This window comes from Sander lucioperca, chromosome 5 (genome assembly GCF_008315115.2).
Source record: "Sander lucioperca isolate FBNREF2018 chromosome 5, SLUC_FBN_1.2, whole genome shotgun sequence".
Taxonomy (NCBI): domain Eukaryota; kingdom Metazoa; phylum Chordata; class Actinopteri; order Perciformes; family Percidae; genus Sander; species Sander lucioperca.
The window spans coordinates 15,026,548-15,042,877 of NC_050177.1; the positions used below are offsets into that span (position 1 = coordinate 15,026,548).

Sequence of the window (16,330 nt, forward strand, 5' to 3'; positions counted from 1 at the left end):
GGGCGCTGTGGAGCATAGTAGGGCACAGCAGGGCATCAAGCAGGACCACGGCGGCAGCTGCAACCATGATTTAGGTACCACCCCAATCCAAGGAAAATTAAGAGGCAAGAAAACATAATGAGCATTTCTGGGACATGAATCACACAGATCGAAAGAGAGGGGAGAGAGGAGCTCAGTGTGTCAAAGGAAGTCCCCCCGGCAGTCTAAAACTATAGCTGGTCCAAGGCAAACCTGAGCCAGTTCTATAAGGGTTGGTAGATGAATCTAAGGACTATGAAGAGAAGCAGAGAAGAGAAGGGGTGCTGTGTCTTTAGATATACACCCTCCCCCGCCGGTCTAGGCGAATGCTGCAACTCCTCACTCCCTAACTATAAGCTATATCAAAGAGGAGAGTTTTAAGTTTACTCTTAAATGTGGTGACGGTGTCTGCCTCCCGGACCCAGACTGGGAGCTGGTTCCACAGGAGAAGAGCCTGATAGCTGAAAGCTCTGGCTCCGATTCTACTTTTAGAGACTCTAGGAGCCACAAGTAACTCTGCATTTTGGGAGCGCAGTGCTCTAGTGGGACATTGAGGTACTATGAGCTCTTTAAAGCTCCATTGACATACCTCCGCCTTTCGCGCTTTCACACTGAGTGGCACCGTGACGAATGCCAGGGGTAGATTACACGCGACTGCCGGCAGATTTGAAAGCCCGTTGAAGATAGAGGATCACGCTGATACTTTACTAACATTAGCTTGCATCCGTTTGGGAACCTTCCTGGGAACCGGAAGCTGATGTTAGCAATAAAATGGTACCAAAATAATGAAAACGTAAAACTATCATTACACTGGAAGGAACACTCACGGACAAAGTCGTACTAATGTGGCCATCGTAGGAGTTAAAACACGCTAGGAATGGGAGGGCTAGAAAGTTATATTCAGTTGGTTATCATATACAATTGCACCGCTAGATGGGAGAAATTCTTACACAATGTAGCTTCAAGATATGATGGTGCCTAACAATTTAGAGCTTTGTAGGTCAGAAGAAGGATTTTAAATTCAAGCCTGGATTTTACAGGAAGCCAATGCAGAGAAGCGAGTACAGGAGAAATATGATCTCTTTTCTTAGTTCTTGTCAGAACACAGGAGGGGGGTGCCTTCACTGTGACACAAAACAAAACCGAAGAACACTTAAGTCGGTCAGTTTATTTTAAGTATAAAATCTCTCAAAAATGTGGTCCAGTGGAAACTGACGCCACCATTTCTTTTAAAGTTTTTGTTGCTTTTTTGACATTTTTGTCACTATTTATAAATTGTCACTTTTTCAACATTTTTGTTGAAGATGAGATATTTTTGTCGCATTTTCGTCCCTTTCTTTTAAACGTTTTTAGCTTTTGTCCAATGAAACCATACAAAGGTGTCTGAGGTGGAACTGTGTCCGTCTATAGCGCTTCGTAAAAACACCAAATCCAAATTTTATACCAATGCAGAATAAGTGACAGAAGAAAGTTCTCTGCAGCATTCAAACTAACTATTGACACTTTTCTCCCACAAGGCAAAGTACAGATACACTTTCCGGGGGGCCGATGATGAATCAAATTTCTAACGGGCCGGGAGGAAGCGGGACCTCAGCCGTCAGGTTTACTAACAGCAGACGACGGGACATTTCACACCTGTCTAACAAGGTTACCGTGACGACAGCTGCTGTCTGTTTTCTGACAGCCGATTGGTTCGGCCTGTTGCTCCGAGTTACAACAGCAGACGCTGCTGCACACAGACTTCAGGATCACACTGAAACTAAACTTTATTTAAGCTTTAACTTGCTGTTTTTTAGCTGCGTTTTCTTCACCTGACGTGAAACGCATTGAGTTGCTTTTGTGTGTTTATTTTAGAGCCGCCGCCAGACGTTATCGTCCTGTCGCTCTGACAGACAGAAAGTCGGCCAATCAGAGAGAGCCTTCTGCATCGTCAGCAGAGGAGCTGTGTGATTGGTTCAGCTGCTGCCGGTTCTGATGGATCGAACAACACGACGTCCTTCTGTAAATGCTGCAAGCAGCGACGCATCCGTGTGTGACGGAGATTGTTTCTGCATAAACATTAAATATTAAAAAGCAAACATTGAGGATGTATGTGTGTGGCCGCTTGCTGCGCCGAGCTGTGATTAGTGTTTGCTCTGAAACAACAGGAAACTGTTTGAGAGATTCATTACGGAGACTCCGACAGACTCAACATATCACTGACCATTAAAACCTCAACGGGAGAGAAATCTAAAGGACTATCAAATGTTCTCAGAGGACACAAACATCCAGTTTTAACAACTAAAATCATCGTAATCACGTTTGTTTTGCGCTTTTTTTGACATTTTTGTTGCTTTTTTCAATGTTTTTGTATCATTTTCATTCATTGTCGTTTTTCTTGCCGTTTATGTCTACTTTCAGAATAAAGGTCCTTGCACACTGAGTCCCACAGTTTGGTATCTGTGATCCTAAAAATCAGTGTGAGGGTGATTTAGTTCTCCTCTCTCTCTTCCTCTCTCGCACCAAATGGGAACGGAGGAGGAATTCATTAAAGGAGGAACAATAAGTAGACTGCTGAGACATCTGTGAGCAGAGATAAGTGTGTGCGAGCATGTGTGTATGTGTGTGTGTGTGTATGTGTGTGTGAGCGTGTGTGTGTGTTGTGAGCGTGTGTGTGTGAGCGTGCAACGTGTGTGTGTATGCGCGTGTGTGTGTGTGTGTGTGTGTGTGCGAGCTTGTGTGCATGTGTATGTGTTAGTGTGTGTGTGTTTGTGTGTATGTGTGTGTGTGTGAGTGTGTGTGTGTGTGTGCGAGCGTGTGTGTATGTGTGTGTGTGTGTGTGTGTTTCGAGCATGTGTGTATGAGCGTGCAATGTGTGTGTGTGTGCGTGTTGCGAGCGTGTGTATGTGTGTGTGTGTGTGTGTGTGTGAGTGTGCAACGTGTGCGTGTGTGTGTGTGCGAGCGTGTGTGAGAGCGTGTGTGTGTGTGTGTGTGTGTGTGTGTATGTGAGCGTGTGTGTGTGTGTGTGTGTAGATCGCTAGCTACAAGGTTGTTGTTGTTTCCAAGGCGACAAATATCCGTAAAATCAATAAATGAACTGTCGACGATCGAGACTACTCGGAACATAATTTGAATAGTTGTGCAATCAATCAAATGTGTCATTTATGAATAAAGTTGACTTGACTGTTAAAGGACCAATGTGTGGGAATTTCACCCATCTAGCTTTGAGATCATATATCGCTATCAACTCTCTCAAGAAGACGCTCTCTTGCTCTTTTCAAGAAGACTCCTGTTCCTGAAATTTGGATTTTGAATACGTGTGGTCCTCCATGTTTCCTTCTTCAGGAAGCTACGATACCCGTTAGCAGCATTAGCAGCAGCTGTGAGTTTATCATGTGACAGAGAAAACGTGAAAGGAGGAGCAGTATGTCCTGTATGTCCCTTACAGGCTAACATATTTCCAGATGGAGCATGAATATGGAGCGTCTACCCCAGTTCATGCAAACGCAAATGTAAAATTTCAAGCCAATAGGAACACTGTGAATTGATGGTGGTGGTAAATATTCATGAAAAAGGACAAGTTTTTGGACGGGCAACACAGATTCTGATAATGAACAACTAAACACGTTACACACTGGGACTTTAAGTGACGGCTTCAGTTTTTATCCGGAGATCAGTAGCCTAACATTTGTAATATATACAGTTGTGTTCAGAATAATAGCAGTGTGTTTAAAAAAGTGAATAATGCTCAAAATCCTCTGAATATCTTTTAATTCCATAATATCAATGCATTGGGAACACTGCACATTCAATTCCAAATCAAAACATGACCAAAATTGATCAAGTTTGTGTTCTACCTTTACAGAAAGTGAAGAAAAAGGAATGTTAGGCTGTTCAAAAATAGCAGTATTTTTCTTTTTTATATTAATTTTTCTTTACAAACTCAAACATTTACTGTATAAACTGAAAAATGTCTCAAGGGTTGGCTATACTTTGAATCATACACTAATATTTAGTTGCATAACCATTATTTCTGAGAACTGCTTTACATCTGTGTTGCATGGAGTCAACCAACTTCTGGCACCTGTGAACAGGTATTCCAGCCCAGGACGATTGAACTACATTACCCACAATTCCTCTGCATTACTGGGTTTTGCCTCAGAAACAGCATTTTTGATGTTACCCCACAAGTTTTCTATGGGATTGATGTCTGGGGATTGGGCTGGCCACTCCATAACATCAATCTTTGCTGGCTTACTGGTGTGTTTTGGGTCATTGTCTTGTTGAAAGACCCATTTCAAAGACATTTCCTCTTCAGCATAAGGCAACATGACCTCTTCAAGTATTTTGATGTATTGAAACTGATCCATGATCCCTGGTATGCGATAAATAGGCCCAACACCACAGTATGAGAAACATCCCCATAACATGATTGTTGCACCACCATGCTTTACTGTCTTCACAGTGTACTGTACTTTTGTTCTCATCAGTCCACAAAATGTTGCCCCATTTCTCCTTTGGCCAGTCCTTTGTGTCCTTTGGCAAATTTCAACCTATTCAGTACATGTCTTTTTTTCAGCAATGGGACTTTACGGGGGCTTCTAGCTGATAGCTTAGCTTCACATAGCCTTCTTCTGATCCTAACAGTACTCACAGGTAACTTTAAGTCTTCTTTGATTTTCCTGGAGCTGATCATTGGTTGAGCCTTTGCCATTTTGGCTATTCTTCGATCCATTCGAATGGTAGTTGACCGTTTTTTCCCACGTCGTTCAGGCTTTGGATGCCATTTCAAGGCATTTGAAATCATTTTGGCTGAGCAGTCTATCATTTTCTGCACTTCTTTATATGTTTTCCCCTCTCCAATCAACTTTTTAATCAAAGTCCACTGTTCCTCAGAGCAATGTCTGGAACGACCCATTTTGCTGAGTATTTCAGTGTGAAATGCACTATAACCAGCATGCACAACATTTGCTTCCTTCCTTCCTTAAATATGGGCCATAACTGACACCTATTTCTTCACAGAATCAATCACCTCACTAACTGAACACAACACTGCTATTATTTTGAACATGACCCTTTCAATTACAGATTAAATTACACAGAATGAGCAGCATGATGTCATGACTGTTTGGTCTGTTGGTTTTCTATGACTCTACAACACTTACTAGTACATTATTTGCCATGTAGAAATATCACTTCTACCAAAAAATGATTTATGAGGTTAGTGATGTTGGATTGCTATTATTTTGAACACAACTGTACATATGGAACAGATGTAATAATAATCATAATAATCATTTTCAAGCATCCAGCAGAAAGTGCTTTCCAGATTAAAAGATTTGCAGGATATGAATTAGGAATCAGAAACCCATGTAAGCCCCCCCTAGCCCCCCATAACATTTAGAACAAGCACTCAGCGTCCCTCTGGGGGTCCGCAAGCCTCCAGCTGAGAAACTCTGACAACTGACTGACTGAGCAGCAGGAGGGGGAAAGAAAAAGTGATAAACGGATCATTTCACTAAAGCGGGAGGGGAGGGAGGGAGGGAAGGAGGGAGGCGGAAACATCATCACCATCATCATCACTCACAAAGCCTCTCCTGCAGAGGCACGCTCTGATCTAATCTGTGACGTCAGCGGGCTGTATAAGAGCCGCTCGGCTGACGGGACCCAGACGCAGAAGATCCTCCGACCCTCACACACACAGACAGACAGACAGGCAGACAGACACACAGGTGATGAAGATGCTGTGTTCCTCGCACCTCCTCCTGCTCCTCCTCTCCCTCACCGCCTCCATCAGCTGCTCCTCCGCCGCGCAGAGAGACGCCAAACTCCGCCTGCTGCTGCACCGGACCCCGCTGCTGCAGGGCTCCAAACAGGTCCGAGACACACACACACACACACACACACACACACACACACACACACACACACACACACACACAGATAGGGCCAAACATTGAAACTTTGTGTCTTGTGTGTTTCTGTAGAAATGTGTCCATCCCAATCTGTCTTTCTGTCAGTTTTTAAACAAATGAAGGAAAGAGAGACAGAAAGAGAGACGGCACATTCCTCTAGTCAAACTTTAACTAACTTTAACACTTAGATGTGTGTGTGTGTCTGTGTGTGTGTGTCTGTCTTTTTGTGTGTGTGTGTGTGTGTGTGTGTGTGTGTGTGTGGGTATGTGTCTGTGTGTCTGTCTTTGTGTGTGTGTGTGTGTGTGTATTTGTGTGTCTGTGTGTGTGTGTCTGTGTGTGTGTCCGTGTGTGTGTGTGTCCGTGTGTGTGTGTGTGTGTGTGTCTTTATGTGTGTTTGTGTGTCTTTGTGTGTGTCTGTCCATGTATGTATGTATGCTTTATGTGTGTGTGCGCGTGTTTGTATGTGTCTGTCCATGTATGTATGTATGTGTGTGTGTCCGTGTGTGTGTCTTTATGTGTGTGTGTGTGTGTGTGTGTGTGTGTGTGTGTGTGTGTCTTTATGTGTGTGTGCGCGTGTTTGTATGTGTCTGTCCAAGTATGTATGTGTGTGTGTGTGTGTGTGTGTAATGAACAGACAGGTTAAAACTACGGAAGTTGAGAACGGCCGTGATTGAAATTATTTTTTACATGCCGTTATCTCGAGATCAGTTAATTATTTCGTTATCTTGGAAAACAAGCTTTGTTATATAATAATATAAAACAAAAGATTGTTTCCTTTCATTTGAAAGGTTGTGTTAAAAGGTTTATCAGAGATCCAGAGTGGCATTACAGTACAGAATTATAAAATGAAGTCAGCCAGCGTGAAGTGAAAATATTTAAAATCTAATGCCGACTTTCAAGTGATTCCACTGGCGCAGAAAGAGGTCCAATCTGGGAATGAAATCCTGAGAGTCTTGCCACAGTCGGGTCTTATTCCCGTCTGGAGGTTCCAACAAAATCAAACGTGTTTGATAGGGAAGCGTGCCTATGTTCCCACATTTCTAAGATTTATTTCCAAAATTAAGACCTATGTTCCCACATTTCCTTTTTCATAAATTTGTATCAGATTTGATCCCCCTTTCTCCCAATTTGGTAGCCAATTACACCCAACCTATTATCCAGTAGCAATGGACTACAGATGGAATGTAACCCTAACCCAAACATAGGGCCTAATTTAAAGAAAAATCTTAGAAATGTGGGACCATAGGGCTGTGGGACCATAGGACTGTAGGAACATAGGACTGTAGGAACATAGGGCTGTAGGAACATAGGACTGTAGGAACATAGGACTGTAGGAACATAGGGCTGTAGGAACATAGGGCTGTAGGAACATTGGACTGTGGGAACATAGGGCTGTGGGACCATAGGGCTGTGGGACCATAGGACTGTAGGAACATAGGACTGTAGGAACATAGGACTGTAGGAACATAGGGCTGTAGGAACATAGGGCTGTGGGAACATAGGACTGTAGGAACATAGGACTGTAGGAACATAGGGCTGTAGGACCATAGGGCTGTGGGACCATAGGACTGTAGGAACATAGGACTGTAGGAACATAGGACTGTAGGAACATAGGGCTGTAGGAACATAGGGCTGTGGGAACATAGGACTGTAGGAACATAGGGCTGTAGGAACATAGGGCTGTAGGAACATAGGGCTGTAGGAACATAGGGCTGTAGGAACATAGGACTGTAGGAACATAGGGCTGTGGGAACATAAGGCTGTGGGACCATTGGACTGTGGGAACATAGGGCTGTAGGAACATAGGGCTGTAGGAACATAGGGCTGTGGGAACATTGGGCTGTGGGAACATAGGGCTGTGGGACCATTGGGCTGTGGGAACATAGGGCTGTGGGAACATAGGGCTGTGGGACCATTGGGCTGTAGGAACATTGGGCTGTGGGACCATAGGGCAACATTAGTATCCTAAGTTTGAAGTCTTGGTAGTAAAATATAATATATAAAATAATAGTAATAGTCTGAGACTAAAAACTCAGCTACATTATTATTTCGCCGCTTTTTTGACATTTTCAACACTTATTTTTAAGCTTTCAATGCTTTTTAAGGCACTTTTGATGTTGAATTGATGTTTTTGTGACATTTCTTTTAACACTTACGCAGCTTTATTCGCTGTCATAATAAAATCTTTTAGTCTGAGACGAAAAACTCAGTGACTTCATGACTGATTGTCTTTGAATGTGAGCTTTTTGCGCTTTCAACACCTTCAATGCTTTTTTTTCCCGGCACTTTGGACTTTAGTTTTGATTTAACCTTTGCGATGCTTTCTAAGTTTTTTCACACATTCTAGTGAGATGCTGTCAGACTTTAGTCTTTTCAAAGTCTTTTCACAGTCTGTAGTGTAGTGGATGGTAGGAATATAGGAATAGATAGGAATAAGAAGTTTTGCTGCTGAAAATGGTCTGCGTTTAAAATAATCAAACACACAGACACACAGGTTAAACCGTGGCATTTGAGTTTCTGCAGCTCCGTACGGAAGCCGAGAACGGCCGTGTTTGCAATTATTTCTTTTAATGCCGTTGTCTTGAGACCACAAGTTCATTATTTTGGTGTCTCGGTAAAAAAACAAACAAGCTTTTTTTCTTCTTAGGGCTGGGTATCGATGAGATTTCCCGAATCAATCCGATTCCGATTCACGAAATGTTTAATTAATGACACGAGGAATAACCAATAGATGAACTGATCAGGTGATAGTTTGATTGGTGCATCAGGGGAAAGACGGGCTGCTGTCCGAGACGCTGAAATTAACAAACTCGAGGTCACTTTTTATCTTTTCATCTGTTGGACTTCAGCAGTTTTCCGTCTCTTCAAAAACACAACAGAATAAATCATTAACGGGGGGCTCAGAGGATGACGGGGCACACTGGAAGCAATATTTGGGAAACGGGGGTGTTCAGGTGCCCTTGGGGGGTTTGTTTACAGGCAAGTTAACACCCAAGATTCCCAACAATACGAGTTTACACTTTTGAACTTCTTGCAAAAAACAGTGGTCTGCAACGTTAAAACCTGCCAGTTTACGAAATGGGACGAGACGGTGCATGGTTACGATCATGGGACGTCAGAGCATCTCATATGAACTCAGTAGAGCAGAGTTATAAAAGTCTTTATTAAACATTAACGTAATTTATGTTTAAGTGTATGAACACAGTCGTCCAACAACATTTTTCATTTAATGATATTCTTTGATGATTTTTGGTAACAGTAATAACAATAATGGGGCCTAATCATTAATATTTTGGGGAATTAGCCTACATCTTATTTGATGTTGGGGTGGTAAGGGATCTGGATTATGGATGGGGTGCTCGCCCAAAAAAGGTTGAGAACCACTGATTTACAACAAGCTTCTTTTCTTTAATTCAACTCTCATTAAATGTATTAATATGTCGTCAACACACAGATGTGCGAAGATGAAATTAAAATGAAAAAGGTCTTTTCAACATCTCTACTTCCTCCACTTGATCTTCTTCAGCTTTAGTTCAAAATAAAGGGATGTGAGTCGTTTACAAATGACTTATTTTAAGCGACATACACCCTGAAATATACTCAAAATGATTAAATATTATGTAAGTGTTGCAGCTAAAGGCACACAAACAGATGAAATATATATTTCTTGTACAGTATGAAGTCTAATTACATACACTATAAAGTCAACATGACTTACACGCATACGTAAACATACATTAATACATTGTGTTATCTGTACGCATTTTGAGCTATCTGCATGTATGTCTACGCTGTATACAGCGGACGGCAGTCTGCAACGTCACAGCGTAAACATACACGCCACTTTCTAAAGCCACATGGCGTGTTATCGCGAGTCTACAGTTGGGTTTAGGAAACGTCACACATGGGACACGATCCCCGCTCTCCTGGGTGAAAGTCCTGATTTTCGCCCTTTCATACTACTCGCTACAGCGTAAATTCACACGCAATCGCAAGGTAATGTAAGTCAATGGAGGCCAAACGGCATTGATAAGCACGCTAAAAAGCAAGTATGCATCTTGATAACACGCCAATAATGGCATACGAATTGACGTGTCAGACATACGCCACTTCATGAGATCAGTCTGAAAAAGTAGAAAACGGGATTTGAGTTTATTTCTAGATTATTATGTAAAATGCTGAAAATAGCATTCACACATTTGTAATTTTATTTATTTGTGTGTGGACTTTTTTTTTTCTTTTTTAACGTGGTATAAATCTAAAAAGTGGGAAATTTGATTTAGGTATTGGTAAATCAATAATACAGCCAATTGCACAGCGCAGAATTATGTAATTTTCTTGATTGGTGTAAATATGTAAAATGCTGAAAATAGCATTCACACGTATTTCATTTTACGTGAGGATTTTTTGGCTTTTTGCTAACACGATGCAAATCTTATTTTCTAAAAAAAACTACTGACAAAATGAAGGCAACCAATGATTATTTTCACTGATGATTAATCTCCTGAATATTAATTCTATTAATTAATGAATCGTTTGGTGAATAAAAACACCTGTAAAGTAGTTCAAATGTCTCTTTTTGTCCGAAACAAAGATTCAGCTTACTGTGACAAAGAGACTACCGGGGATGTATAGTTTGTGTGATACGTTAAAAACAAATGTAAACAAATGTGTTGGGGCGCCCGGATAGCTCAGCTGGTAGAGCGGGCGCCCATGTATAGAGGTTTACTCCTCGACGGGTTCGACTCTGACCTGCGGCCCTTTGCTGCATGTAATTCCCCCTCTCTCTCTCTCCTCTTTCATGTCTTCTGCTGTCCTGTCAAAATAAAGACTGAAAATGCCCAAAAAATTATCTTTAAAAAATAAAAAAAAAATGAATAAAAAATGTAATTTGGAAGAAAATACGTTTTCGTCAAAACGTAATTGAGAGTGCGGTTTACTCATTTTTAGGAGACTGGGAACGTAACTTTAGTTCAGCACGTTTTCGTTGGTTAAAAATCTCCAGAGAAAAGCTAGGAAGGGAACATTATTCCCAACTGGTATATACATTTGTACATTCACATGACAGTTAAGTTAAGCAGTCTTTACATTTAAATTTAGACCAGAAATGTGACTGCGAGCCGGGTACAGAGGGGATGGTCCTATCAGTAACTATACAGTTGAATTTGGCCGACAAAAAGGTGAGCGTCACGCAGCGTCGACATTTAAAGGCCCTGAACACCCACACGGGTGTTTGCAGTTAATCTGACTGATTGGACCTCTTCCCAGGACTGGGTGGGTGTGTAGACAGATTGGTTGACATCTTTCTGAGTCTCCTCTTAGCTTTGTTGCACCTGTGAGGGCGGGATAGACGACAGCTTTATCATTCTCATTGGTAGAACAGATTTGTGACTTGTGTCTAGTCAGTTAGCATATCTGAAAACACCTGTGTGGCTATTCAGAGGCTTTAAGTTTAGACACCAAAACTACTAGTTAAGGGGCCCCCTTAAGTAGTACTCCCGGGACATGAACACCTGTTTCCTGGGTGAAAGTCTTGTGTTTTCCCCTTAACTTCTTCAGGACGTGAACACCTGTTTCCTGGGTGAAAGTCTTGTGATTTCTCCTTAACTTCTTCAGGACATGAACACCTGTTTCCTGGTGAAAGTCTTGTGTTTTCCCCTTAACTTCTTCAGGACGTGAACACCTGTTTCCTGGGTGAAAGTCTTGTGATTTCTCCTTAACTTCTTCAGGACGCGAACACCTGTTTCCTGGGTGAAAGTCTTGTGTTTTCTCCTTAACTTCTTCAGGACACGAACACCTGTTTCCTGGGTGAAAGCCTTGTGTTTTCTCCTTAACTTCTCCAGGACATGAACACCTGTTTCCTGGGTGAAAGTCTTATGTTTTCTCCTTAACTTCTTCAGGACATGAACACCTGTTTCCTGGTGAAAGTCTTGTGTTTTCTCCTTAACTTCTTCAGGACATGAACTCTGCTCCCCCTCTTAAAAGCCCTGTGTTTTAGGAACCAAACATCCCCCCGACCTCCTCCCTACGAGGATTTTCATGCTCTTATACAGCAGCAGTCAATGTGCTGCTGACAGTAATAAATGCGTAGAATACATACCAATTACAGAGCTATACTTGTCACAGCTATATGTAGGAATGCTTCATGAGAACAGCCTGAATGCAGTCAGTCAGTTTCCCAGCATCCTGTAAAGATGAAGGATCTTAAATGCCTCGCTGGTGTTTCTTTAATATGTCTGTTTCTGTATTTCAGGACATGTCTCGAGCATCGCTGGCGGAGCTGCTCCTGTCGGACCTCCTGCAGGTGGAGAACGAGGCTCTGGAGGAGGAGAACTTCCCTCTGGCTGAAGGGGAACCCGAAGACGTCCGTATGGATCTGGAACGAGCCGCCGCCAGCGGGCCGCTGCTCGCCCCCCGAGAGAGAAAAGCCGGCTGCAAGAACTTCTTCTGGAAGACGTTCACTTCCTGCTGAGAGCCTCCTCGTCATCGTCATCCTCCCCACCATCTTCATCACTTCCCTCCCAACGCTGTACAGAAACTGTGTGGATCCGACTATCAATGATTAGTTTGGATGCATTGTTTAGATTTTTCTGAGCTGAATGTAAACTTGATGAAACTATTTTTAATTGTCGGTTTGAATAAAATCTGTTTGAGACAAAACGCTAGCTCGTGTCTGCTGACGGAAGAGGAAAAAGAGGAGGAGGAGGAGAAGAAATAAAACTCTTCATCCGGTTTTTATTGAAGCTGATAAAGCTGTTGATTAACAGCTGCCGGGTAAAATAGCAGTTATTGAGGCTAATAAACCCAGGGGACGCCATAGCAACTAGAAGAGAAATGATTTGGGTTTTTAATTGTTGTTTCTTCCTGAACATCACAGATCACATAATAAAATAATAAAATCAGACCGGAGGCAAAAACAGTACAGCTGCTCAGACTGAAGAGAAACACATAAATAACTTTTTACATCAGTCAGCATCAGAATCAGTTTGATTGGCCAAGTATACTTACATACACAAGGAATTTGACTTCGGTAGGTGTTAACTCTCTGTACATTCAACAAATAGACACGTAGTAGACAAATAGTAATATAGACACATACTATACAATAGAGACAACAATATACATATAGGCACATCTCAACATAATATACAAAAATACAAATATAAGACATAATATCAAGTAGACATGGAGCGGGATGTAAAGTGCAAAACGTAATAGTGCAAAGTAGTGTGCAAGATGCATATTGGAATAATAAGATATGTAATGTGTAAAGAAGTGGGTGATGACCCCACTTATCCGCAGGTCAGTAGAGTGATGGCAGTTGGAAAGAAGCTGTGCTTGAAAAACTTAAAGAAATTAAAGACATGACATGTTAAACGATGAATACATTTTCTATTTAATTTCATAATTGTTTTATCAAGAGAACGAGCAGAACACATGACACACACACAACACGCTTATTAAGAGCGATGAAAGAGAAAGAGGAACAAAAGTAACAGGAGTAAGTTAAATAATAGGCAGAAACAGACAAATTGTAAAATGTATAGAGAGATATTTAAAGGGTTGAGACCGAAGATTATTGGCTGGAACATTATCATAGTGTTTGCAGAAGAAGGACATATCTGTCCTTATGTTCCCACAGCCCTATGTTCCCACATTTCTAAGATTTTTTCTTAAAAGTAGGCCCTAGGTTAGGGTTACATTCCATCTGTAGTCCATTGCTACTGGATAATATGTTGGGTGTAATTGGCTACCAAATTGGGAGAAAGGGGCATCAAATCTGATACAAATTTATCAAAAAGTCGAATGTGGGAACATAGGGCATAATTTTGGAAATAAATCTCAGAAATGTGGGAATATAGGGCTGTGGGAACATAGGGCCTAATTTTCAGTGAAAAAAAAGAATTCTTAGAAATGTGGGAACATAGGCACGCTCCCATATGTGGAACATTATTATAGTGTTTGCAGAAGAACGACATATCTGTGGAAGTGTTTATAAAGCAGTATTTCTAATGTGAAATGGGATTTTATTACAAATATGAGATGACACAGAGAAAAGGAAAGCAGATATGGGGTTCCGTTTATATGCGATGTCTCTGGAGAGAAGAAGAGGTTATTATGTATGTAGTTGATTGTACAGGCAAGGGCCTGAAGTTAACTTCTTTTTCAGCCCAGTCTCATGGCAGTTTGTGTGTGTTAGAGAGTGTCTATGATAAAGCGCTATATAAATGTAATGAATTATTATTATTATCCCGTTGTTGTCCCGCGTGTCATGGAAACGTAAGCTAAAACAGCGGTTATAGGGCTAAAAATACCAAAAATAGCAAAGCTGTAAACAGCTTCTCTGCTGCAGCCCGACTGGCAGAAATAATCGTGCTGTAACCACGAAAGACGCTTCCCAATGAAATACATTATTTAAAAAAAAAATGTGCTGATTATCACGCAAAAAAAAAAAAACTGTGTCCGTGTACACGAATCAATAGATTAAATTACGTGACCATTTCATGAACTGCCACACAGGCTTTTTACCAGTCAATGTATTATACTTTTTGCATCAATACAGGAAATACATAAGCATCTTTGTGCTGTCAGGTTATTAACAATCCTAACCCTAACACTTATCAGCGCAGAGAAATTGGCAAACAACCTAAAAAGCAATATTGAAAGACATTTCCAGAGCAAGCACACTGCATTTTCTGAAAAGAACCCGACTGGGGATGAAAGAAATAGAGCGATTTCTGAACTGATGCAAAAAGTAGAGCAGAGCAAAATCTACACTAAAGAACTGGACAAAATCCCAAAAAACTTGGAAGGCTAAAAATGAGTTTTGCGACTCGAGACAGATTTGTTTTTGTTTCTTTTGATAGTAAAGGTTGCTGACAACCTTGTCTAGACCTACTCTATCTGTAAGGTGTCCTGATTTGAGAGTATATGTCAGTACGCCATCTGTGCTGCCTGCAAGATCCGATATGCGTATGCGCATAAATACGTAGTAGAAAATGTGACGGTTTCCCTACACTATTTGTATCACGCATGCGTTGAAACACTTGACGGTTTATGTTATTCATTATGCAGTTCACGGCGGGTCTGTTTTATAAATATATTTAAATTAAGTACTTATTGTCACTGATCCAAAACTACATATCGACGTCCGAGTACTACGCCTTGGCAACATTGTTATTTTTGTGACGTGTAGTGTAGGGATGTTGTGATGTTTTTAAATGTAGCTTACTCTATGCATTACGAGGTGTTTACGTGGTTGCCAATCCAAAATAATAAAGGAGTTGTTACATGTTACATGAACATACACCATTTTGGTTACATGTTGTGGCATCACAATGGGACGTGTGGTAGAGGGACGCTATGTTCCTCTACAGGAGTGGCTACCCTATGACAAAATGGCCACCAGTCCCAGTCCCAGAATGCACCACACGGGGAGGCGCAAATGCCTCAGTCCCTTGATTACAGCAGGTGCTTATGCACTGGGAGAAGACAAAGAGAGCAGAGAGCAAAGACAACAGTTTTGGGGGAAAGAACCTAAGTTACCAGGACTTTGTGAAGATGTGGTTTTGCTCCCAGTAAGTTTTTGAGTTGGATTTACTATTTTTTGTTGGACTGTTTTCTTAAAAAGACTGCTCTAAAATAAAAACCTCTGTTTGCTTGCAGCCACGTTTTGGCTGGTCTCTGCCCTACACCCCGCCTGTCACTGCAAACCTTCAGTTTCTTCCACACTCCCCTTTACAATTCATTGCTATATGGTATAGCACAGATCGTGCAGTGTCATAAATCGTCGTAAAACTGCGCATGCGCGAACATCTTGCGCATGTCGGATTGTGCAGGCAGCACAGATCGCGTATCCACAGTATACATGAAACTCAAAATGTAGGGGTTTTCTGTGGCTTTCACTCGGAGACGAGTTTACCTGTTCATCCACGTCTATGCTGCATCATCACAACCACAAATCTTACTTCATTATTATACATTTTTATTGAACAACTTTCCTAAAATTCAACCCCAGAATGTCCAGAAAATCAATCAGTTTTAGAGCATTTTCAGATCACGGTCAGGTGTGTGTGTGTGTGTGTGTGTGTGTGTGTGTGTGTGTGTGTGTGTGTGTGTGTGTGGCAGCTGCTGCACTCAGATTAGCAGCTCCTTTCATTCATTAACTCTTTGTTAAGACAAGCTTTCAGGAATTAAACCTTAATGAGAGCTGTGAATGACAGCTGAGATGCACACGCACGTACACACACACCCACACACACCCACACACACAGAAGAGGACGTTTATCACTAATGAGTCACAATTTCATGAATGTTTTTCCTGTTTCAGTTCAATCTTCAACCAACGAACTTTGACCTGCAGATCTGTAAAATGCAACATACACATGAATGCAGCGGGAACATTATTCATCAGATGG

General features: G+C 41.5%; 1 protein-coding gene across 1 annotated transcript; it reads left to right on the forward strand.

The window, feature by feature from the left end:
- Positions 1-5,610: 5,610 nt before the first annotated feature.
- On the forward strand, positions 5,611-12,572 carry sst1.1 (somatostatin 1, tandem duplicate 1). The gene is made up of 2 exons (XM_031307560.2): positions 5,611-5,873; positions 12,166-12,572. The coding sequence occupies exons 1-2, from the start codon at positions 5,733-5,735 to the stop codon at positions 12,382-12,384; spliced, it is 360 nt and encodes a 119-aa protein (XP_031163420.1). The 5' UTR covers positions 5,611-5,732; the 3' UTR covers positions 12,385-12,572.
- Positions 12,573-16,330: the final 3,758 nt, after the last annotated feature.

Excerpts from the sequence above, each read along its gene's own strand:
- sst1.1 (XM_031307560.2), top strand. The coding sequence starts at position 5,733 with ATGAAGATGCTGTGTTCCTCGCACCTCCTCCTGCTCCTCCTCTCCCTC. Across the intron at positions 5,874-12,165 it reads TGCTGCAGGGCTCCAAACAG|GACATGTCTCGAGCATCGCT; the intron begins GTCCGAGACACA and ends TCTGTATTTCAG.